This window comes from Rhinolophus sinicus, chromosome 18, assembly GCF_057876585.1.
Source record: "Rhinolophus sinicus isolate RSI-liver-muscle chromosome 18, RSI-T2T, whole genome shotgun sequence".
Taxonomy (NCBI): domain Eukaryota; kingdom Metazoa; phylum Chordata; class Mammalia; order Chiroptera; family Rhinolophidae; genus Rhinolophus; species Rhinolophus sinicus.
In genome coordinates, this window is record NC_142518.1 from 28,046,018 (window position 1) to 28,072,217 (window position 26,200).

General features: G+C 39.1%; 1 protein-coding gene across 3 annotated transcripts in view; it reads left to right on the forward strand.

The window, feature by feature from the left end:
- The window catches only part of PRRG1 (proline rich and Gla domain 1), a 115,566-nt gene that overhangs the window by 68,900 nt on the left and 20,466 nt on the right, over positions 1-26,200 (forward strand). For all 3 annotated transcript variants that reach the window (XM_019718199.3, XM_019718200.3, XM_019718202.3), the window contains exon 3: positions 12,256-12,416. In XM_019718199.3, the coding sequence (XP_019573758.1) occupies positions 12,256-12,416 (161 nt within the window). The remainder of the gene's footprint in view (positions 1-12,255; positions 12,417-26,200) is intronic.

The following is a 26,200-nucleotide window of genomic DNA, read 5'->3' on the forward strand; positions in this document are numbered from 1 at the left end:
CCAGGCTTTCGGGTTCCAGGGAATCACTACAATAACTGAGGCAGTTTGCCCCAGCTGAGCACCTTTCTACCCAGCATTTCACTCAGCTGTGCTCACTCCATAATACAGTATATCATAGCTGATTTCCCAATGTCCCAGCTATTTGTAACTCTTATCAGGACAGCAATAATCCATCTGGCAAGTTTCAGTAACTTTGAACTTTCAAAAGGGATCTTGGTCTCCTTTCTCGCAGAAGGAACTTCCCAGCCCATTCAAGCTTGGTGTACCAAATGGATTTTGGAGAGAATGGCAAGACTCCATCTGTCTCCAGTATCTCTAGGTCAAAGGTTCCCAAATTTTCTGAGTTTACAGTGCCTTTAGTTGTCACAGTGATTTTCGTAGCAGCCGTAGAATGAAAGAAATACTTAATAGTTCTATGTATTAAGTAGTTAGGTCCAAACAACTTAATAAATATTTATATCCTGACAGCTTAGTAGCCATTTGAAAAATAATATACATAAATTGAAAGAAAACAATGTTTTTATTTAAATCTTAAGTAGCCCTGCAGTTATTTACTAATGGGATATATGTGCTTGTTGGGCACTGCACAGCTTCTCAGACCTTGGCTTCAGATTGGGTAGTGGAGGATAGTAGATACAGGAGGATACTACCTCCATTTCCTATTCCACATTGATTTTTCACACAGCACTTTTTTTTATCACAGCCCAAAATCCAGCTTCACAAAGGAAATGAATGTAGAATTATCTAATAAAACTGTTGTCAATGAATTTTGACCAAGAACTTCAAGGCAAACAAAAGCTTTATTGGGGGATCTTTTTTAGGAATTGCAATCCGGGAGACACAGATTTGGGGTAGAAATGCCAACTGTGTGCCAAAGAGGAAAGAAAAAGACAGTTTATAAAGACAAAAAAATGGAGGCTTTTGAAAGGATTACATGAGTTGGTTTGAAAAGGCTTGATTGGTGCTGGCAAGCAGACTAACACAGTGCTATACGTGATTAATTGCTTATGTCTATTGCTAAGTGAAAAATTTATTTTTTTATAGAGAGATCATTGATGCAAGGCCAGTTCCAGGAACAGTATCAGGATGTAGCTGTTTGGTTTAGCGCAGTTTAAAAGTTTAGTTTCACATGGAAAAGGCAGTGAGTTAGCTCAGCTTGCCAAAGGCCTCCCGGCTCCATTTTACGTTGCTCTCTTGACAGTATCCACTTCCATTTTGCTGTTTTTCTTTTACAGTGTGAGCTACCTTAAGCTAGTAGTTTGTGTGGTGCCCAACAGATATTTAGTATCACTATATTTCCTTCAAAAATGTAAAATATCCTGCTCATTCTTTATGAATGTGCTGCAGCACCTGGGGGGCTTTGGTATTCACTTTGGGAATCAAGGTGCTAGTTCCTTGCTAAGCCAAAAACCATCTGGCTATGTCCTCTTCCCAGAACAGTAGGTGTTCAGTTATTCTACCTCTGCACAACTATTAGGGGAAATCAAATGGTTCTTACAGAACAAAAAAAATGTCTGCTCCAAGGGGAACACAAATAGAGGTATTCTGCAAATTTCAAAAGGTAGTTTCTCTTGCATAAGAAAAGGATGTTCAAGTGCTGTCTCACTAGAAACTTTGCTGTCAGTGTATTTATTTCATAATCATATATTAACCTGGTCCGTTGTAAGTAGCCTTTTACCTGGCCTTTTGCCTTCCATTTTCTTCTCATCCTACCCCCAAATCTGTTTTATATATAACAGTTTTCTAGGTTATTCTCCCTAAAGTATTGGTCTAAAATCTTGAACGTTATCAAATAGTTTAACTATTTTAACCAAAACAGTAAGTGTCATGACATGGCTATTAGCTGTGTCTGGATTCATTTCCTACTCTTCCTATTTGGAATCTTATATTCCGGCCCTACTAACCAGCTCACTGTTCCTCATTTTGACCCTTGTTTTATTCAATTCCAAGTCCTCACTCTCTGATTTGTTTTCCAAGAATGTCTTTGCTTGTCATCTTTGCATGACCCGATCTTTAAAAAGCCACCTCAAATACATTTTTCAGAGGTCTTTCTCCACGTCCCTTCCCCACCCCCAAACATGCCTACCCTGTAGAAATATGCCTGCCTTTTGACCTCAAAAAACATCTACCATGTTCAGTCTTGCTTTAGAGCTCTTTGTATCTCTTTTATCTTCATTATCTCTTGCACTGAAGAATCTTGAGGGCAGAGGCCATCTGCTACTCATCTTTGTGACATGTCATGTTGTCATTGTACATAGCCTGTGTTTAGTAAATAAGTCCTAAGAAAAAGAGTTTTGTTCACTTAAAAGAAAAATGTAAACATTTGCAACTTTAAATAGTGACTCCTTTATTGAAATAAGACCCAATGTGAGAAAATTAGATAATTAGAGATTTTTCCAAGTGCGTGTTAATTTTCAGACCTTATCATCTACTGTTTTTCAGCAAATGTATGGGCATGATTTTACTTGGCTAAAGATTTTTGGCATTAAAATATGAGTTTTAGTATCCTGCAGTGCATTCAAAAATATATGACACAATTGTCTATTCTGGTTTCAGGCAGTAATTTGGGGAGTTTCTTGAGAAGCCATCTTATTTCATCTATTTTTATTCTTTTGTTTTGAAGAGAAAGCATGGGTGACAGCTATTTATTTTGAAATTATGTAAAAGTAGTTATGTTTTTGAGTAAATATACTTATGTTTTGGATATTTATGTATCAGTCTGAGATTTTAAATATTTTCTTTAGTATGGATGTTTCCTAACTGAATCTAAAGAAAACAGTTTAGGTTTGTCTTTACTCTTTTTAATGAGAAAAGTACATGTTTTGAATAACACCTCAGTGATGTGTTCTCAAAGTACATTTACATTCTGTATACTTGTCACATCATGTAAGCGCTGATGAAGGCATACACATGATTCCTGGCAGCTGTTGGCTAACTCACACAATTTGATGAGAAGGAGGCAGAGGGAAGTGATCAACTTCAGTTTCAAACATCATTGCTTTATTTTAGAAGTCCAAACACATGGAAAGCCCTTGCATCATGGAAATTTCCCAGTGTTTCAGGAAGAGATAGTCTGATCTAATCCTATAGATCCAAGCTGCCACTTTCCCCTTTATTTTGTTTCCACATTGAAAATATCCTAATTCTGTTATCATCCATTAGATTTCCAAATTACTTTGGTGAGGACTGGCAAATACTCTGCCACAACTTCCTGTTCCCTACTATATGGCAGGTATAACTAATCTATAACAATATCTTCCCTACTGGTCAGATTCTTACTCCAGGTGGTATCTTCTAATTGACCAGATTTGACAAGTGAGATAAATTCAACTTGCCAGCTTATTCCATCTGCATTCCTCACTGTTATATTACCTTGCCTCTCATTGTGAGAAATATACAATAGGTGTTTGTGGAATGCTCTTGGTAATTTGATTAGGCTGGGATTAGAAGATCTGTGTCCTGTTACATTACCTCATAGTTGCTTAACCTTCTGAATTAGCCTGCTTTCTGGTTACAAGAGTTAGCTGCATTCCTTGACACTCCCCCTTTTCCATGTAGCTAGCATATAAGAAAACTATTTTATCTTGGGAGAATTTAGTTTTTTTCTCTTAAAAGCTTAAAATACATTATTGTTAAGATTTCATTCTTTGTTATGGCTGAGTAATATTCCATTGTATATATGTACCATCTCTTTTTTTTTAATTTATTGGGGTAACAATTGTTAGTAAAATTACATAGATTTCAGGTGTGCAATTCTGTATTACATCATCTATAAATCCCATTGTGTGTTCACCACCTAGAGTCAGTTCTCCTTCCATCACCATATATTTGATCCCCCTTACCCTCATCTCCCACCCCCCACCCCCCTTTTATCCAACTGTCTATTGACAGGTACTTGGATTGTTTCCATATCTTGGCTATTGTGTATAGTGCTACAATGAACATAGGGGTACATATATCTTATCAAATTAGTGTTTTGGATTTCTTTGAATAAATATCCAGTAATGGGATTGCTGGGTCATAAGGTAGTTCTATTTTTAATTTTTAAGGAACCTCTAAACTGTTTTTCCATAGTGGCTGAACCAGTTTGCAAGCCCACCAACAGTGCATGAGGGTTCCCTTTTCACCGCATCCTTGCGGACACTTGTTTGTTGATTTATTGATGATGGCCATTCTGACAGGTGTGAAATAATACCTCATTGTGGTTTTAATTTGCATTTCTCTGATGATTAGTGACATTGAACGTCTTTTCGTATGTTTATTGGCCATGTGTACACCTGACATTAATATAAAATAATATTAAATGTCAACTGTAACTGAAAAAAATAATTTTAAAAATAAACTATAACTTCCAAAAAATACATTAGCATTACTTGTTTGGTTTATCTTCAAGAAAGCTGTCCCCACAGATGGCAAACAGACATATGAAGAAATGTTCAACCTCACTAACCATTAGAGAAATGCAAATAAAAACCACAATGAGATACCACCTCACCCCAGTCAGGATGGCTATCATCAATAAATCAACAAACAACAAGTGCTGGCGTGGATGCGGAGAAAAGGGAACGCTGGTGCACTGTTGGTGGGAATGCAGATTGGTGCAGCCACTATGGAAAACAGTTTGGAGATATCTCAAAAATCTGAAAATGGAACTACCTTATGATCCAGCAATCCCACTCCTAGGTATCTATCCGGAGAAATCCAAAACTCCAATTCAAAAATCTTTATGCACTCCTATGTTTATTGCAGCACTATATACAATAGCCAAGACCTGGAAACAACCGAAATGCCCATCAGTAGATGACTGGATTAAGAAACTGTGGTACATTTATACAATGGAGTATTACGCAGCCATAAAGAAGAAAGAAATCTTACCATTTGCAACAACATGGATGGACCTAGAGAACATTATGTTAAGTGAAATAAGTCAGAAAGAGAAAGACAAATACCATATGATCTCACTTATATGCGGAATCTAAAGAAAAGAATAAGTGAATGAACTAATCAGAAACAGTTTTGGAAACATGGAGGGAAAAACAGAGGGTTGCTAGAGGGGCGGGGGGGTGGGGATAAGGGGAAGGTGAGAGGTTTTGGGAACGTACAGAGGGATAGTGGATGGGGGGAGGGGGGTTCACACAGTGTGAGGGATATAAATGATAAATGTCTAAGTTTTGCTTTGTCTTGTGCACCTGAAACTAATTAATAAAAAAAAAAAAAAAAAAAAAAGAAAGCTGTCCCAAAAGCCAGGGATATCTTAGACTGCATTAACATGTCTATTGTATTTTAAAACAAAGAAGCAGACAGTCTTGATCAGTTTTGCACTTGTGAGACCACACATAGAATATTGCACTCAGTGTAGGACATTGTATTTTATGAGCTAAAGATGGTGCAGAGACTCCTATACATTTCATATGACCAACAGATGAAGGAACTAGACGTTTATCCTGGAAAAGAGAAGCCTCCAGCAAAATCAGTTACTGTCTTCATGTATCAGTTGGCCTTGTTATATAGAGGAGACTCATATGTCATTTTAGAGGGCATAAATAAAATCAGTGGCTAGTTAGTTGTTAATTCAGTGAACTGTCCCTCAAAAAAAGGTGCTGTCCTCAAATAAATACGACAAATGCATGTGTCATGTTCCTTTTCTGGAGATTTATAGATATACATTAAATAGATTAAGGGCCCTAAAAAGTCATACAGTAAAATATCTTTTTTAAATATATTAATCCCAGCATTCCATAAACGCCTTCTCAGAACTAGTCTTCTAAGTTAACATTTGGGTGGTTCTCAAACTGTAGTAAAGGAACCAGCAGCACGAGACTTACCTGGGAACTTATTAGAAATGCAACTTCTTGGCCCCACCCAGATATATGGAATCAGAAATTCTGGGAGCTGAGCCCAGCATCTTTGGATAATAAGTCCTCTAGGGGATTCTGATGGTGCTAAACTGTGAGAAGCACTGCTAGAAAATTCTACTGGTATTCTCCAACTCAATAGTTTCCTTCATAGCACTTACCATAATTTTTTTGATAAGGTTTCTTCTAATGATGTTTTATCACTCTATGATTAATTTTTATAGATGGTCACCCTTCTGAGGTACAGAAGGAAGGAAACACTTATGGAAGGCCTACTACAGTTTTCAGCCTAGTATAGGTGCCATCCAGCTGGTATCAATTTGGATACTTTAAAGAATCCTCAGTAATAAATCCATTATTGTCTACAAAGTGAAAAACACATTTCTACAATGAGGTAAACCTTAAATTCATTGCTATTGTCGCCATTTTAAAAAGAGCATTTACTGCTTTTCATTTACTTCAAAATGTTCTTTGCAAATATAGATGTTTTCAAAACATCTTGGAGGATCTGTAATGTGCCTTCTTCTAGTCAGAAGTCTGTAAGATTAGGGAATTTTCTAATTTCTTTGCATTAGCAGAGATTAATTTCTGGTATCATTGTATTTATCGCTCCAAACAATCATGATACTTTTAGAAAAATGTAATTGGAAGCATGGCAGCACGAGAGGTCCCCCTGATCTCTCGCCTTGAAGTTACAACAAGTTGAACAGCTATAATTCAGAGATTATACACACACAAATATGTCTGAGAGATCCACACATCGTAACATCTGAAGGTGGGCGAATCAGAGCAAACGGGAGGAGGGAAGGGGAAATAGCAGTGATGGGTGCCACAGATGCAGCCAGGAGCTCCCTGCAGCGCCAGGAGAGGGGAGGAATCGGGCTGCAAGTGCCCTGTCTGTGCCCCTGAGCGATCAGCATATGATATGGCTGAATCCAATGATCTGTGTGGAGACAGAACACAGAAATGCGACAGCTATGTTCTAGTAGCCTCCATTGCCAGGCAGAAAACAAAGCCAGGAAGCCTGGCCACCTCCCCACACCTTCCCAGAGATAACAGCAGGCCCCAGAACAAATTAGCAGTAAGTGTCGGGTTACAGAGCACATCATCTACAGCCCTTAGAACTGGAGAGACAGTCCCCGAGTGGCAGACGCTTGCTAACACACTAGGCTAATCCCAGTGAAGGGGTGGAGCTACAGGGGTGAGGCAGCTGAAGTTTGTCAGTTGCCATTACTGGGAAGAGAACAAAGCCACAAATGCACAAGCAGACTCTCCCAATGCACTCGGTCCCCATCCATCACAGCTGATCCCAGCAACGGCATCTAGGACGTCTTGGGCAGTGCAGCACTGCCTCTGGCTGCAGGGGCAGCGTTGGGATTTTCACAGGCTTAGAACCTCATTGCCCACCACATTTTCTCATGGGATTGGTGCCCTGAGACCAAGGTGACCTGGTAACAGAGGAGAGACCCACCTCCCTGGGGAATATAAGGCATTTTGACTGCCCAGCAGAGATCCCAGAAGGTGGAGCAGTGCAAGAGAAAATGAATCTCTTGTGCTCCAGAGCCACCTACTAGAAAACAAAGGAAAGACCTCTTCTTATCAACCTGCTAAAGAGATATCACTCCTTAAAAAAAGAAAAAGTAGAATTCATTCCCATAAATGCCTAGGGAGAGAAATAATCCATGAACAACCAAAGTAACAAGGCAGCCCAAAAAGAAAATGAAAAATCTCCAGAAAATAAACAAAGACATGGAAATATGTGATTTAAATGACAGAGAATTCAATATCGCAGTTCTGAAAAACCTCAGTGAGACACAAGAAAACTCAGGCAGTTTAATGAACTCAGAAATAAAATTGAGAAACAAAAGGAATACTTTACCAGAGACTGAAACTTTTAAAAAGAACCAATGGAAATTCTGAAACTGAAGATCTCCATAAAAGATGAAGAATGAAATAGCCACCATAGGAAATAGAGCTGACCAGATGGAGGAAAGAATTAATAATATCAAAGATAGAAATCTGGAAATGACACAGATGGCAGAAGAGAGATACTTCAGAGTAAAAAAGAAAATGAAAGAACTCTACAAAAACTGACTCCATTAGAAAGAGCAATATAAGAATTAATGAGTATACCAGAAGTAGAAGGGAGAGAGACAAGGGAACAGAGAGCCTATTCAAACAAATACTTGACGAGTACTTCCCAAACCCATGGAACGAACTAAATCTTCAATCCAAGAAGCAAACAGAACACCTAATTATTTCAATGCTAAAAGTCCTTCTCCAAAGTACATTGTATTAAAACTGTCAAAAATTAATGACAGAATTCTCAAGGCAGCCAGGGGAAAAAAGATGGTAACCTATAATGGAAATCCCATTAGCTTATCATCAGATTTTTCAGCAGAAGCTCTAGAAGCTAGGAGGGGGTGCAGTCAAATATTAAAATTATTGAAAAAGAGAAATTACCAGCCAAGAATAGCATGAGATGTGATTTACAAAATATGGTGACTGTTCAAATTTTTTTAAATTATTACAGTAAAAGACACATTGCCATTAATCCCCCTCAAAATACGCCCCCTCTTTTCAAACACAGTTGTCCCATCATTCTTGCCACGTTTTTAAAAATTATTTATTTTTGCGGGGAGGGGGTTACTAGGGGATATTGTGTTTCTCCAGGACCCATCAGCTCCAAGTACCGTGTTTCCCCGAAAATAAGACCTAGCCAGACCATTAGTTCTAATGCGTCTTTTGGAGCAAAAATTAATATAAGACCCGGTCTTAGTTTACTATAATATAAGACCGGGTCTTACCTAACATAATATAATATAAGACTGGGACTTATATTAATTTTTGCTCCAAAAGACGCATTAGAGCTGATGGTCCAGCTAGGTCTTATTTTCAGGGAAACACGGTAGTTGTCCTTCAGTCTAGTTGTGGAGGGCACAGCTCAGCTCCAAGTCCAGTCACTGAGTTCAATCTTGGTTGCAGGGTGCCCAGCCCACCATCCCATGCAGGAATTGAAGCGGCAACCTTGTTGTTGAGAGCTCACGCTCTAGCCAACTGAGCCATCCTGCCACCCCTCTGGTAGCTCAGCAGCAGCTTGTTGTCTTCAATCTAGTTATGGAGGGCACAACTCACTGGCCCATGTGGGAATCGAACCAGCAACCCTGTTGTTCAGAGCTCACACTCCAAACAACTGAGCCGTCAGGCCGCCCCCGTTCTTGCCACTTTCTGAAGCAGTTCTGGAAGTCCTCTTTCGTGAGTGTCTTTAGTTGTGCTGTCGTGGCTGCTTTGATATCCTGTATTGATTCAAAACATTTACCTTTTATGGTCATTCTGACTTTGGGGAAGAGCCAAAAGTTGCACAGTGCCAGATCCAGTGAATAAGGTGGGTGAGGACACACCGTAATGTTTTTATTTGACAGAAATCTGCCATACCAGGAGCGATGTGTGACATGGAGCCTTTCCATTGTGATCACAAAATACAGTGAATGCTGCTGCCAAGTGCCATCCAACAGAAAGGCAGGGATCTTCAGTACCAGAAGTGGCACATCTAACCTTAGTAACAGTGTGTGACAAGTTTCAGCTTGTTCAGTGCAGTCAGTCGGGTGTGAGCTACAGTTAAGAGATGGTGTGTTTTAAAGTGTGACGTATGGGGTGGCTGGTTAGCTCAGTTGGTTAGAGCATGGTGCTAATAACACCAAGATTGTCAATTCGATCTGTGCATGGGGCTCTGTGAGCTGTGCCCTCCATAAAATAAATAGATAGATAGATAGATAGATAGATAGATAGATAGATAGATAGATAGATAGATAAATACAATTAAAAGTGTGCCATAAACCATCCTCCATCATGACAAGGCTCTGTGTCACACATAGCTTCTGGTATATGGCAACTTCTGTCAAATAAAAACATTACAATGTGTCCTCAGTTACCTTATTCATCCTATCTGGCACCATGCAACTTCTGTCTCTTCCTCAAAGTCAAAATGATTCAGGACATCAAGGCAGCCACAAGAAAACAACTAAAGACACTCACGAAAGAGGACTTCCAGAACTGCTTCAGAAAGTGGCAATAACGATGAGATAAGTGTGTTCAAAGCATGGGGAAGTATTTTGAGGGGGATTAATGGTAACGTGTCTTTTACTGTAATAATTTTTTTTATTTATGCATTCACCATATTGTTTGATCATACCTCATATATCCAGCAAAGTTATCCTTTAGATATAAAGGAGAAATAAAGACCTTTCCAGACATACAGAAGCTGAGGGAATTTTCCACCACAAGGTGTGTATTGCAGGAAATAGTGAAGGGGATTATTCTACCTGAAACAAAAGAAACAAAAGGATGCAGAACTATGAGTAAATGACTAACAGACAGACAGAAACAGGAAATCGCAACCCTTATTCAGAATAGGGTACTATACACTTAAATATTATTTAACATAATGGTTAAAGGAGGTAAAAACATAAAAGAAAAGAAGGTAATAGCTACTGCAACTTGAAAATGAACTGACAGCATAAATAGGGATAATTTGTGACAACAAAAACATAAAGGGGGGGGGGTTAAAGGTCTGAATTTGCAAAGGGGAATGGAGATAAAAATGCATGCTGAAGAAAAAGGACTACTGTATATATGAAACCTTTTGCATAAACTAAATGGTAACCACACACACACACAAAAATCCAGAACTGAGACACATAACATAAAAAAAGAGGAAAAGGGGGGAAAATGATTGAATACCTCAAACCAAAATAACAGACAGAAATACAAGGGCAAAGAAAGAATGGAGACACCGAGCTACCAGAAAACAAAAGATAGAATGGCCATAGGAAATCCTCATACATCATAATCCTATTACCCTTGATGCCCTGAATGTCATCAAAATGTCTTCCTTTCAATATTTCCTTTATCTTTGGGTAAAGGAAGAAGTCATTGGGGGCCAGATCAGGTGAGTAGGGAGGGTGTTTTAATGCAGTGATTTGTTTACTGGCTAAAAACTCCCTCAGAGACAGTGCCGTGTGAGCTAGTGCGTTGTCGTGATGCAAGAGCCATGAATTGTTGGCGAAAAGTTCAGGTCGTCTAACTTTTTCACACAGCCTTTTCAGCACTTCCAAATAGTAAACTTGGTTAACTGTCCAGTTGGTACAAATTCATAATGAATAATCCCTCTGATATCAAAAAGGTTAGCAACTTCATTGCAACAAGTTCACGAACTTAACTGTCAGACCTCGTATACACAATGGAATATTATTCAGCCATAAGAAATTATGAAATACTGCCATTTGCGATAAACGCATGGATCTTGAGATTATCATGCTAGGCAAAATAAGTTAGAAAAACTCGAGAACCATATGATTTCACTCATAAAACTGAAAGCAGTGAACGAACAAGACAAACAGAAACTCGTAGACAGAGACAACAGTTTAGTGGTTACCAGAGGGTAAGAGGGGAAGGGGAAGGTAGAAGAGGGTAAACTGGGTCAAATATATGGTGACAGAACATTTGACTTTGGGTGGTGAACACATAATGCAATATACGAGTGCAGGTGATGTATTATACAGTTGTGCACTTGAAACCTATACAATTTTATTAACCAATGTCACTGCAATAAATGTGATAAAAAAAGAAAAATGCAATTGAAGTATAATTTTCAATGAATATATATGTAAAAATGAAAATAATTCCCCATAACTATGCATATAACAATTGCCTTATTTATTTTATTGGGTATCATAAATGTGCATTTTGAATATTTATATGAAATTCCTCCGTAAATCATGCAGAAGTTTCTTTTTCTGAAGGACAGTGAAATGGGGTTGAATATATTAAAGTATCACAATATATTTAGCTTAAGTGACTTTAGAACAAAATTATTATCAGTGTTCCTTGGAATGAATTATGGCCAAATTTATCTTAATTTCTTGGTATTGTTTTGTCACCTCTTTATTTCATACAAGTAAAGGTCCTCTGGGTTTACATTGTTAGGTTAATTGGAGTTTTATTTGCATTTAGTTTAAGGGACAAAGACCCAAACTGCAGAGACTGGATTTTCATGAGCTTGCTGTTCTCTAACTGCAGAGTGTCTGGGGGTATCCACTTATAGCAATGGCTATAAGTAGTGGTTATCAGTGTTACTATACTTAAACACCCATGGTTGGCTGAATATAACATAGTTAATTATGTCACTGTCCCTGCCCAGGACAACTGCTACTAAAAGGACACACTCGCATGGTGAGGAAGATAGCAGATGTGGTGGTTTGGAGTTAAATGTTACTTCCTGGAGAGGTTTAGGATGTTGGCTTTGTTTTCTAAAGAGCATCTAGCAGTTTTCATCTTGAATATTAATTTCCCACATGGTTTTTTATTACAATTGTATGCTTATTGTTGCATCTCTTTTTAGTTTTCCTCACAGGAGAAAAAGCCAATTCAGTATTAAAACGCTACCGAAGAGCTAATGGACTTTTTGAAGAAATAAGACAGGGTAACATTGAGCGTGAATGCAAAGAAGAAGTCTGCACATTTGAAGAAGCAAGAGAAGCTTTTGAAAATGATGAAAAAACTGTAAGTATAAGTATATTGGCAATTTAAAAAGTTTTTCAGATTTGCCTATCTTTTGGATGTATGTTTGCAATCTGCATTCCCAAATAGTATGCATTGCTAGCAATTAAAAATTACCCTTGTGAAGAACTCTGAAAGTGGCATCTAACAAAGAATACCCTGTGGGTAGGAGCGCTAAGTTCGTGTCCCTAAATATTGGTCTGTCTTTGTGGGTCCTATTTCCATAGGACTGTAGAGCTGAGATTTATCATCCTACAAGGGGAAGCATTTGTTTTACAGGAGGCTTTGTTTGCGAAAGTTGTAGATGACATCATCCCTGTACTCTGCCTAATCAGACAGAAAATGTGGAGGAAGCTAATAGATGCTGACACTGTTTTAAATGTTTGGCTTCTTGTACAAAAGAAAAGAAAACCTGAACTCCCCTCCCAACTCTGTCAGAACGGTCCCCTTCACCTCTCTTTACTGTGGTCTGCATGCTATTCAAGGAGAGCAGGGACGGGAAACACACAAGGCTGTGGTGTAAATTCTGTGGAAGTGCTCTGCTGTTGTCTGTTATATTACTAGAGGTAGCCATTACATAAAGATATAAAGATCCATTCCCATGAAAATAACACTAGGTGCTAACCAAGGGATGTCAGAAGTTCTGGAGGCATCTCCAATACGTCTCAGGAGCACCTGAGGCAGTTTTAAAGAAAGGGTGTTTGATTTCTGGTTAGGTAGAGAAGGACCCAGGGGTAAGAGGAAAAAGATCAAGATTAAAGACCTCCAGCTTTTGTACATTTGCTAGGTTGGTTCTTAAGTATTGCTCTGTTGCTATTATAAATGGGGTGTTATTTTCCATGGTATATTCTAAGTTGTTATTATTTGTGTATGTGTAAGCTATTGATTTTTTTAAAACCTTATTGAGTTATAATTGACATACCATTAACCATGCATATTTCATGTATACAATTTGGTAAGTTTTGACGTGTGTGTGTGTGTATGTGTGTGTATATATATATATATATATATACCTATGAAACCATCACCACAATCAGATAGTAAAGAAATTTATCATCCCCAAAAGTTCCTTCTTGACCCACATGATTCCTTCTTCTCACCTCTCCCCACAAACACCACCCCACCCCAGGCAATGATCGATCTAATTTCTGTTGCTATAGTTTATATTTTCTAGCATTTCCTATAAATGAATTCATACATTCTGCACTCTCTTTTGTCTGACTTCTTTCACTCAGCAAAACTATGTTCAGATGTATCCATATTGCATGCACCAATAGTTCATTAGTTTTTATTGCTGAGTAGTGTGTCATGGTATGTATATGGACATTGGGGTTGTTTCCAATTTGGGGCTATTACAAATAAAGCTGCTATGAACACTTACGTACTAGGCTATTGAATTTTTTTTTAATTAGAGAACTATATTTTGATTTGAGTTCTAAGAAATCCTCTGGTCGAAGTTATACCTTCAAGGTTGCATTATGTGTTTTCATACTTTTTATTTTGAGATAATGATAAATTAACAGAAGATTTCAAAGATAATGCACAGAGGCCCCTTGTAGCCTTTACCCAGTTCCCCCAACTGGTTACATTTTATGTAATTTTACTACAATATCAAAACCAGGAAACTGACATTGGTACAATCTGTGTGTATAGTTCTATGCCATTTTATCACTTGTGTGCATTCCTGTAACTACCACTACAATTGAAATGTAGAATTCTTTCATTACCACAAAATGCTTTCTTAATATTCATACCCCACCTTCCCCTGCCACCATCCCTAACCTCTGGTAGTCACTAATCTGTTCCCCACCTCTGTAATTCTGTCATTGCAAGAGTTATATAAATGGAATCATGCAATATGGAACCTTTTGATATCGGCTTTTTACACTCAGCATAATGTTCTTGAGATTCATCAAACTTGTTGTATATATCAGTAGTTCACTCCTTTTTATTAGTGAGTAGTATTCCATGGTATGGATGTAGTACAGTTTGTTGAACCATTCACTCCTTGAGGAATATCTGGCTTTTTCCAGTTTGGGGCTATTATGAATAAAGTTGCTATGAATATTTGTATACAGGTTTTTGTGTCGACATAAGTTTTTTTTCTGGGGTAAGTTCCCCAGGAATATAATTGTTGGGTTGTATGATAAGTATATGAGTGGTTCTTTAAGACACTAACAATCTAATTTGTCATTGTACAAATTACCATTTTACATTCCTGCCAGCAGTGTTTGAGGGATCCAGTTTCTCTGCATATTCGCCAGCACTTGGTGGTGTTACTGTGTTTTATTTTAGTCATTCTGATAGGTATGTAGGAATATCATATTGTGGTTTTAATTTCCATTTCTTTAATGGCTAACGATGTTGAACAACTTATCATGTGCTTATTGTACAATTACATATTCTTTTCTGTGAAATCTCCCTTCATGTCTTTTGCTTATTTTTTTTCTTTTACATTTTTTTAAAATTGAGATATAATTGCTGTACATTGTATTTGTTTCAGGTGTACAACATAATGATTCAGTATATGTATGCATTGCAAAATGATTGCCTCAGTAAGTTTAGTTAACATCCATCACCATACAGTTACGTGTTTTTCTTGTGATAAGAACTTTTAAGATTTACTTTCTTAGCAACTTTCAAATATACAATGCAGTATTGTTAAGTGTAGTCACCATACTGTGCATTACATCCCCAGGACTTACTTATTTCATAACTGAAAGTTTGTACCTTTTGACCCCCTCATCCATTTTGCCAACTTCCACCCCCGCCCCACCTCTGGCAACCACTCTTTTCATCATTTTCTAATTGGATTGTGTGGGATTCTTTTTACGATTCAGTTCTGAGAGTTCTTTATGTTCTAAATACAAATCCACTGTCACATATGTGTTTTGTAGGCCATTGGCTTTTACGTGTTGATTGTATATCTTACTACCTTACTGACCTCTTTTGTTGTTTGGGTTAGTTTTATTATTGACTCTCAAGGTGAACAATGTTTTCAATGCTTACTTCTCGGGCCTTTACGCATCTCAATGCTTCTAGGTATCCTTTCCTGCCCGCAGGGACAGGAGGCTGCATTTCATCAATCTTTGATACAAACAGAAGAACTACTCCTTCAGCAATTGCTCAAGCAATTCTCTGTGCTCTCCAGCATCACCTGTTCCTCTCTACAGACTCATTCTCATTAGCCTACACACCTTCTAGAAAAAAAAAGTCTTCACTCCATATCCCCCTCCAACAATCATCTCATTTCTTGAAACTCTTCTCTGTGCTCTCTATACTCATTCCCCAGTGAGTTTTACTAGTCTAGGGGCTTGAAATGCTAATGACTCCCCAAATTTATTTATATCCTGGGGGACTACCCTGAACTGCAGGCCTGTATGACTAACTGCCTACCCAACATCACCTCTTTGAATTGAATGCAGTTCTCAAACTATACATAGACAAATTTGGGCCTCTTCCCAAAATATCTGCTCCTACCACGGCAGATTCTGATCTCAGTAAGTAGGAACTCCCTCTATCGATGTCTTTGCTAAGCCCTAAACCTATTGTCATCCCTGACTCTTCTCTTTTTCGTATCCCACACCCCATCTGCCAATACTGTTGGTTCTAACATGAAAATAGATTGAGGATCTAGCCACCTGCTGGTCTCTCTACTTGTTACCACTTTACATCCCAGCCACCATCACTTTGCCAACTGTATGATTTCTTAGCCCCCTTCTCATAGTTGATTCCCAAAACAGCAGGCTAGAGTGATCCTTTCAAGTCTCCTTTCTGTAATGGCTACCCATCTCCCTCAGTAAAAGCCAAAGTGCCCGGAATCACCCACAAGGAACTACACTATCGGCCCCCATCCCTCTCCACCCCACACTTCACCACAGCTGCAGTCACCTCTTTACCACATCTCCTGAGACACTCCACCCCTATTCACTTTGCTGTGGCTTGTGGCTCCTGACACACAGCACGTGTCCTGCCTCGTGGCTTTGACACTTGCTCTTTCCTCTTCCCAGTGGATATAGCTGAGTTCCCTCACCACTCTCAGGTCCAGTGCATTTTCTCAGTGAGGAGGTATCCTACCTTAAATTGCAACCTTTGCCCCTTCTGTGAATTCCTTGTCTTCCCAGCACTTATCACCACCTGACATCTGCTTGCTGTATTTGTTGATTGTTGCTCTCCCCCCACCCCAGAACTGTTAGCTCTATGACAGCAGCCATTTCTCGTCTGTTTTGTTCATAGCTATGGTCCTTAGCATGTAAAACAGTGCTGGTACATAATAGGAATTAAATAAATATATTTGATGAATGAATGAATAGACATATTACGAAGTACATTTAATTCATAGGAAGAAGTGATTTCAAACTTGTTCACAAGTTAGCTGATAGATGTGGACTTAATTTAAAAATATTTTTATTATGTTGGTGTTGGGTTTTGGTTTAAAGTCTATCATCTGAGTTTGCTTATCCCATTAAATCCATACCATTTACAATAAGATGCGCCCAAGGGCTTTTGGTTTAATAATTGTAATAGAAATGGCATTCTGATCCTTGATCTATGTTAGCACAACTATTTCAGAACAGTGTTTGTTTTATGTTGAGAAGGATCTGCTCTGTGTTCAGAAGCATCGAACAACAGTTTCATCTTTGAAGTTCATGATGGATTAATTCTGCCAGTAAAGAAAATGATGGGCTTTGGGGATTTTCTTTCATCTCTTAGACTACTTATTAACTATCTTTTTGTTTACTAAAATTTATCACTCAGAATAGATTTACTTATACATTTTTTTCATCTTCCCCAAATCTGAACTGTGTGAATTTAGAAGTCTGCTTTCAGTGTAATGTGGGGTTTTTCTTATAATGTTTTACCTAATTTGGAACACAGGTCAAATTATAGCTACAGTGGGAGAAAATATATGGTACTTTGCAGTTTTCATTTTCACCACGTAGAAATTTGGTCAGATATCAGACGTTATCTGCTGAGTGCCTATTGTGTAGCAGACATGGGACATACAACAGTGAATAAGCTGACCCTCCCTCATGACATTTGAGATCTGGTAGACACAGCAGACATACGCAGACTCACATACGCAGGAATTATCAGAATGTCATAGCAAAATCCTCTGCTTGGAGAATCACATGTGAGTACCTGATTTGGTGTCTCAGCTCTGCCACCTACTGACTATTGCTTGTAAAATATTTCACCTTTCTAGGCCTCAATTTCTATATCTTTTACAGGGGAGATTATACTTACAGCATTAGGTTTGGGAGTGTGCACTTACCTTAGTGCTCAGCACAGAGAAGGCCATCAATAAACATGTTTTATTCTAGTTTTTAGGTGCTGAATTAGGGCCACTTAATTTAGGGATGAATTTTTTATCTCGACCATTATTTTCTCTTTTCTTCTCTATGGACCATGAGGGTTCTTTGCATTTTGGAACTTTTAATCTTGAGCTAACATGAAGAAAATAGTAATTTTTTTAAAGATTTTATTGGGGAAGGGGAACAGGACTTTATTGGGGAATGGTGTGTACTTCCAGGACTTTTTTCCAAGTCAAGTTGCTGTCCTTTCAATCTTAGTGGTGGAGGGTGCCGTTCAGCTTCAAGTTGTTGTCCTTTCAGTCTTAGTTGTGGAGGGCGCAGCTCAGCTCCCGGTCCAGTTGCTGTTGCTAGTTGCGGGGGCACAGCCCACCATTCCTTGCGGGAGTCGAACTGGCAATCTTGTGGTTCAGAGGACGCGCTCCAACTAACTGAGCCAATCGGGAGCTCAGCGGCAGCTCAGCTCAAGGTGCCGTGTTCAATCTTAGTTGCAGGGGGCACTGCCCACCATCCCTTGCAGGACTCGAGGAGTTGAACGGGCAACCTTGAGGTTGAGAGCCCACTGGCCCATGTGGGAATCGAACCGGCAGCCTTCGGAGTTAGGAGCATGGAGCTCCAACCGCCTGAGCCACCAGGCTGGCCCCCAATAGTAGTAATTTTTTAAAACAACTGTTTCAGAAATTTTCTTCACCAATTATTTCTAGTTTATTTGTGCTTGACTTTCCAAAATGGCTGTCCTCAAACTTCTAAAGTGCATAAGAATCAACTTGACTGCTTACCAAAACTGCATAATCCCACTGAGTGTGCAGACCTGTGTTTCTAATACCATTCCACAGTCAAAGAAGCAGGACTCTTTGAGGAAATGGCTGACTGTAGGCCTGGGACAAGGAGAATACAAGATGAGCTGGAGCATATTGTAGTAGCAGAAAGTAGGGAAGTATTAAGAAAGAATGGGAGCATGTCAAAGGGACACAAGAACCAGCCTGAAGGAGTTGTCAGTAGCCAAAGCTGAAACAATTTGGGCAAAAGAATAAATAATGTAGTATTGGATCACAAACCAAAGCACACGATAAATATGCAAGTCCGTAATGATATCAATAAAAGGATATATAAATAAATAGGTGAGGAGAAACAAATCTACACTATACAAGAATTCCAAATTATGTATGTAAATACTCCCCTTCCCAGAAGGCAGAGCTTAATTCTCTGCTTCTGATGAATGTGGCTTGGACATAATAATCTGCTTCCAAAGAATAGAGTATGGAAAGTGGGAGGAAATACCTTACAGTGGAGAAAACCGGCAAACATTGCCTACACCTGGTGATGGTGGTGAGCAGCAGCGTCGGTCGTGTATATCATGTGATGAGAAGGGACTTCGCTTCTGTGTTTTCTTCTCCCCCCCCCCCACAAACCCATAACATGACTCCAGTGGGATCATGAGAAAATTACCCAAGACATCCAAATTGAGAGACACTCTTCAAATTATCTGATTCCTCAAAACTGTCAAGGTCATGAAAAAGAAGAAAAGGCTGAGAAACTGTCACAGAGCAGAGGACACTAAAGAGACTTGGTGGTTGCCAGAGGGTAAGGGGGGTGGGGGGTCGGGGGTGGGAGATGAGGGTAAGGGGGATCGAATATATGGTGATGGAAGGAGAACTGACTCTGGGTGATGAACACACAATGGGATTTATAGATGATGTAATACAGAATTGTACACCTGAAATCTATGTAATTTTACTAACAATTGTCACCCCAATAAATTTAATTAAAAAAATAAAAAAATAAAGAGACATGGTGATTAAATGCAAGGTGGATTAGATTCTGGAACAAAAGGTTATTAGTGGGAAAACTAGTGAAATCCAAATTCGTTGCTAATGGTAATGAACCAATATTAGTTCATTAATTATAATAACTATACTACACCAGTGTAACATTAGAAAATACTGGGCGAGGGCTACAAGGGAATTCTCTGTACTATCTTTGCAACTTTGATGTAAATCTTAATTATTCCAAAATAAAAATAATTATTTTTAAAAATGTACAGTCCAGGGTCCACAGATCTCCATGGGGCCAGGGAACCTGCCTTAATGAGTAGTCGTGGGATTTTAATGTAGGTGATCAGCAGATAACATTTTGTTAGATTGTAAAGCAAGTGGACTTAACTAAAACCGCTTATTAGAATACTCAAAAAGCTTTGCTGGTATTTGGTGGTATTTTGGGGGGTATGGATGACTGTCCTGTCTGGGTGCATCACCCCAAGTCTTTCTCCTATTCCCTGTGCACTCCATGCTCTACTCCCAAGTTGTGGTTGCATTTTAGAAACTGAGTTAGTGGTATCCAAAGCGTTTTAGATCTAAGTCCAGAGATTACTTTTTAGGTAATACATACCGCTCCCTCATTCCAAAGTGTTGCCATTTAAATTTGTTTTGTGTAGAAATTGTTGAAAGAGAAATTGAATAAAGAGATATGCAGTGCCCCTTCATACTAGGATATGTTACAAACACTGCATTGGAAATCTCTGAATTCAGAGCCAATGGCTGGAGGTAGCATGTAGTCACTTGTGGGTAGACATAGTGATTCCAAGAGATGCTCAGCGTCTCCCGTATTCAAGAGTTGACCATTAGTTTCCTGGAGATTACTCATCTCTCTTGCAGGCAGAAACTCAGAATTCTTCGGCATTGTTAGGGAAACTCTTATTTCACATAACCTCTCATGATCCATTGATGGCACTCACCTATTTATTTATTCTTTTATTTATATCATTATGGACTTGCATATTTATCATATGCTTTGGGTTGTGATCCAATACTGCATTATTTATTCTTTTGCCCAAACTGTTTTCAGCTTTGGCTATTGACAGCTCCTTCATGCTGGCTCCTGTGTCCCTTTGACATGCTCCCATTCTTTCTTTTTTTAATATTTCCCTACTTTCTGCTACTACAATATGCTCCAGCTCATCTTGTATTCTCCTTGTCTCAGGCCTACAGTCAGCCATTTCCTCCAAGAGTCCTGTTTCTTTGACTGTGGGACGGTGTTAGAAATGGCACTGGAGCCAGTGATTCAGAACTTTGCCCTTTGAGAAATGAGGGAATTCAGAAAGGAAGGGAGGTGGGAGTTGAGTCTGGGCATGGACATATAGGGGGCAAACACGGGCAGCACGGTGGTCATCTTCCAGCCATACTCTATGCATGTCCATCCAAATCTTCCCACACCTTCCCTAGACCCATCGCAGATGCTCCTGCTGTCAAATATGAAGTTTCCCTTCAGCCACATGGGGGTGGTTTCCTGGGGCTCCCACAGGCTTCCTCACTACTTCTTTGGGATCTCTTAAATTAAACAGGACAAAATATATTATTTTGTGCAGTTGGTATTCTGAGCTACTGGAGAGATGAAGAAGGTCTGACATTTACAGCAGGCATCACTTTGTCCGTTATATGATCACTTAGTAAATTTTTATTGATTATATTGTTGATGTTATTTTTTAATTAATAGTGAACTTTATTCTCTGGCAGTTGGGCTCTTTTGTAGATTATAAGTCCTATGTAGTCTCAGTTACTCTTTTCAGGTTATGGTAGTAACTTAATTTGGAGGGTTTCAGGCTGTCTATTCCCAAAGCAATGGACTTGGCTCCAGTGTGGGTCTCTCCTGCCCATGCCAGCTGTCTGTTAACCTTGACCTGAAGTTACCTCAGCCGGTTTCCTCTCCCAGTGCCAGGTGATCTTTTTCAGACTTGCCCTCAGAGATGGGGTACTGGTGGGGCTGACAGGTCCATATTTGGTCACTTGTACAATCATCTACACCATAGCTTTAATGTAACTCTGCATATTCTGGACAGAAATGTCTAGTTTCAGTGATGCTCTGTTTAACCTCCAAATATGCTGCTGTTTACCCACGATTGCACTGAGGGCACATATAGAATTTCAGAACTCATCAGTGCTCCTCATTAGAATTGATTTGCAAGAATGAGTTCTTCTAATGGATCTGGTGGAATCCCAAAAGTTCCATGGCCATATGGCCCCAGAATTTACAGTCACATAAATGATGAGTCATGGGCTTAAAAAAGACCTTGGCTTGTGTAGCCACTCTAGTTTAAGAGTCTAAACTTCTGTTCCTTAGAGACAGGCAGATCTCATACCTTTCTAGGCACTGTGAGCATAGAAACTCCTAGCCACTCTCTTCCATTTAAAACTTCAGTGTTGGATTTATTTCATGCTTACCTTTTCCTCCTCCGGTCCTCCAGCTCCTGCTGGTCCTTGACCTTAGGATCAAGGAGTGAGAAGAGGGGCATGATCTGCTCTTTAACCCTTATCTTTTCCCACTTCTCTTCCCTCTGGTATCTTGAGGTCTGAGGAGAACGGAAGAGAAGGGATAGATGTCTCTAACTGAACTGGTATTGCTGTGGCCCCTTCTTTTTTTTAATTAAAGTTTATTGGGGTGACAATTGTTAGTAAAGTTACATAGATTTCAGGTGTACAATTCTGTATTACATCGTCTATAAATCCCATTGTGTGTTCACCACCCAGAGTCAGTTCTCCTTCCATCACCATATATTTTATCCCCTTTACCCTCATCTCCCACCCCCCACCCCCCTTACCCTCTGGTAACCACTAAACTATTGTCTGTGTCTATGAGTTTTTGTTTCTCATTTGTTTGTCTTGTTCTTCTGTGGTTTTTGGTTTATATACCACATATCAGTGAAATCATATGGTTCTCTGTTTTTCTGACTTATTTCGCTTAGCATTATAATCTCAAGATCCATCCATGTTGTCACAAATGGTTCTATTTCACCTTTTCTTACCACCAAATAGTATTTGTGGCCCCTCTTGACTGTCACTAATTTTTTGGTGGGCCTCCTTATATGTTGAGTGGGAGGTGCACCGTGTTCCTCAAGGGGTCCTAGAAGGAGCCTCCCCACAGCACAGTTCCAGGAATAGGAGCTACGACTCTGTTGGCCTCCTGTGCCTTCTTCCCCAGCTGGCTCCTACCCTGCTATGCACAGCTCACTTTCTTGTTGTTGGGGCCCTTTGCCTGGCAAACAGCCCCCTGGGGCAGAGTAGCAGCAACATGGCTCAAGCTTTCCACAGTATCTATCTAACCTATGGGAGATTCTCATACCTTGTTTTAATCCTTGGAAAGCGTCTGTTCCATTGCTGACCCCATTGCTTTTCCTCATGACTCCCCTGCCCTTACTATGGGGACAGGGGCAGAAGTGGCGCATATCAGCCAGTCCACTGCTGAAGTGGATGTTAACTCGGGGAATGAAATGGCAGTGTTGTCTTCTTGCAGGTACCCTACCACTGGCTTTTTTGGAGCTCCCCTCAGTAGTTCAAAGTCTTGGGGTTGAAATGGTAACTTTGAATCTCTGCAAGTATGAGCAGCCAACCTAGCATATGCATCAGTGGTCCTAGTGGCCATATCGGCCGCCATGCTGCCGCTGCGAACTCCTGGACTGCTTCATAGGCAGTACCGTCATTGTTGTAAATGGTTCACATTACCCAACAGTGAGCTGCAGTCAGTCAGTGGGACTGAGGAGAATAAAACCTTCATATTCAAGTTGGGGTTTGAGTAGAACCCTAGATCAGCAACTTTGCTTGGGAAATGTTTACTGCCTCTGTTATTTCATCTGAAAGATGATGTCATATGCCTCCCATAGCATGCTAAGAGGAGGTTAGTTATGAATTCAGAGAACAGGGGTTTGTTTACCTGTTACCCAGGGAATTGCATTCTTTATTCTAATACACTAAACCTCTTCCTCCAAAAAAAGGAAAATAAGAAAGTCAGAAAACATCCATTTTAAGATGAGGCTGGGGTGTTGTAAAATAACACAGGCTCCAACAGAAAATGCCAATATTTTTCTTTATTAATGTTTTCTATCATTGTACATAGTACTGTAGACTATTAGTCAGGACCACAAATAAATTACCAAAAAGTATAAATAATTATGAATACTAAAACAAAAAGTAGCTACTTTGATAAATGTATTCAGGCAAGTGGATGGCAAAACCAAATAAATATTACCATATTTCATTAATTCTCGGATCATTAATTCAATTTTAACTTCTCTGAAATTGAGGTACAGTTTGCAATCACTGATATGCCATGGATTAGTTGAAAGAATGTTTTTTCCCTCTTTTTTAATGCATAAAAAATAGTGTGCTATTCAATCACTGGCATATTTGATAAAATATAGCAACCAGTCACCACCCCTGCCCTCTCCTCAGAGAATCCTGTCTGGGTGGGACCACTACTGTAAATCAATTTGTGTTACAGTGGGTTGCTGCTGATTCCTTCAATATTGGGAGCTGTCACTAGTTCTTTGCCCCAGTGCTAGGGTACCGTGCCCCCAGAGCAAGGCTTCTGAGCATGGATGGCTCTCATGGTTGGCGTACCAGTAACCATAGAAATAAGATTCAGTTTAGCCACTTCCAAAATACAATAAAATCAGTGGCAAAGGAAATTGGAACTTTGCAATAGCCATATATTGTCCGCCCTAGGTCTTGGGTACCGTCAAGCTGAAATAGGGGATCTGTTCTCCCACTGCACATACAGCAACCAGCAGAGCGAAGAGGGCTCTGCCTTTTCTTAAATTGTATGCTTTAGAGCAGGGGTGTCCAAACTGCGGCCCACGGGCCAACTGCAGCCCGCAATCCATTTTCAATTGGCCCGCAGCAAATTCCAAAAATATATTTAGTTTACTTAAATAAACCAGGTGAGGCAATACGTACTTCACCTCGAGTGAGTGGCCCGGCTGTTTGTGTATTTTACCACATATGGCCCTTGGTGAAAAAAGTTGAAAAAAGTTTGGACACCCCTGCTTTAGAGGATCACACTAATGTCATAATTTAAAATACATTATTATTTGGATGTTAAGATATTATCTCATTCCCAAATCTAATATTTGATACAAGTCATTGCTCATCATGAATAGACTAAAAGCTGATTTTTCTTTCCATTTCATTGTTGAAGAAAGAGTGATGGAATAGGCTCTAATCATCTTTATAACTAATACGGTCCACAAAAACCAAATAAGTCAAGCTCTTCATTTCACAAATAAGGAAATGACAGAGAAATTGTCGATTTGCTCATGTTCTCATAGCTAGATACTGATTGGTACAGCCCAAAATGGGACCCTATTTCAGTGTTTTCCCTCCCCACCCTCTGCATTGAACACAGTTCCCTCCTAATTTAACGGGTGATAGTCATGCCAGGGTTTTTGCAATGGAACTATTTACCTCCAGGCTTCTTATGCTGGTTCTTATTAGGCTATTAATAAAGGCACATCACAGCATACTTATGAAAGCCCTGATATGATTGAAATGGAAAAACTGGTGGCTGGTACCTACTCTCAGCTGTATTTTTATTTTTACTGTTTAAAACGCTTTAGAACAACACCAATTGGGACAGTCAAAGCAGTTAATATTCTTTCCATCTTTAGACCAACATTGTGAGTGCGATAAAAGACTGATGATATGCCAGATTTCTGACTAGAGTTGAAACTCCTGGCTTTTAATTCTGAATCTAGTACTCGAGAGCATCATACCTTGTAGCTGACACACTTGGAGCAGAAGGCAGGATATCTTGAAGAGAAGAAAACCTCATAGAACTTCCAATATAATTGGGCCAATTAGGAAGGAATATAGGGATAGGCTGAGATTTCTTGTTGTTACCTGAGAAGGGGCAACCTGAATTTTTAGACAATTTTGAAATTATTTGGTTTCATGATGAGATCATTTTTAAGGGAGCTGTCTTTAAGCCAAATAAACTGATATGGTCTCATTATGTTGTCTGAAGAGGTTGAGGAGATGATAAAGAATTAGTTCTATTTAAAGTTAATGAAACTTTTCAATCTTACAGAGATTCATTCTTACTACTTAGAAAGACAGATTACATTATAAAGATCCAGGTGTGTACTAATAACTAAAATGAGATAAACTAATAAAAATAATACTTTTCCATCAACTTAGAATTTATATTAGTTTTCCATTAAAACTGCTACATTCCACTTTGCTGTTTTCTATTTTAAAATACTAAATTTCAGGGCAAACTGTAGACAAAACAGAGATAAATAATTATCTACTAGGGATGTTAGTATCCCTTAATTTACTGCAGAAAGATACTTTGTTCCAGCATACATCATTCTGTTTGCTTTCTCCACTCTACCACCTCTTATATTACTTCCATCATCCTAGTAATCCAGTGCTTATTGCAGTTTGATTATGGGTTGCCCTACCACCAATATTCTTGGAGAGAAAATAAAGTAATTGCTTGAATTAATGTATTCTAAGTTGCTAATGAAGAGAAGAGTTACAGACACTGTTGATTACTGATCTAAAAACCATTTTACTCCCTTCTTGCTAAGAGATCCCCAATTTTGTAATAATATGCCCAGTTGTAATATGTAATACACCCAGTTGCTCGAGGTGAATCATAATTAGTCTAAGTTAGTTATGGCAATATTATTCCCTTCTCATTATT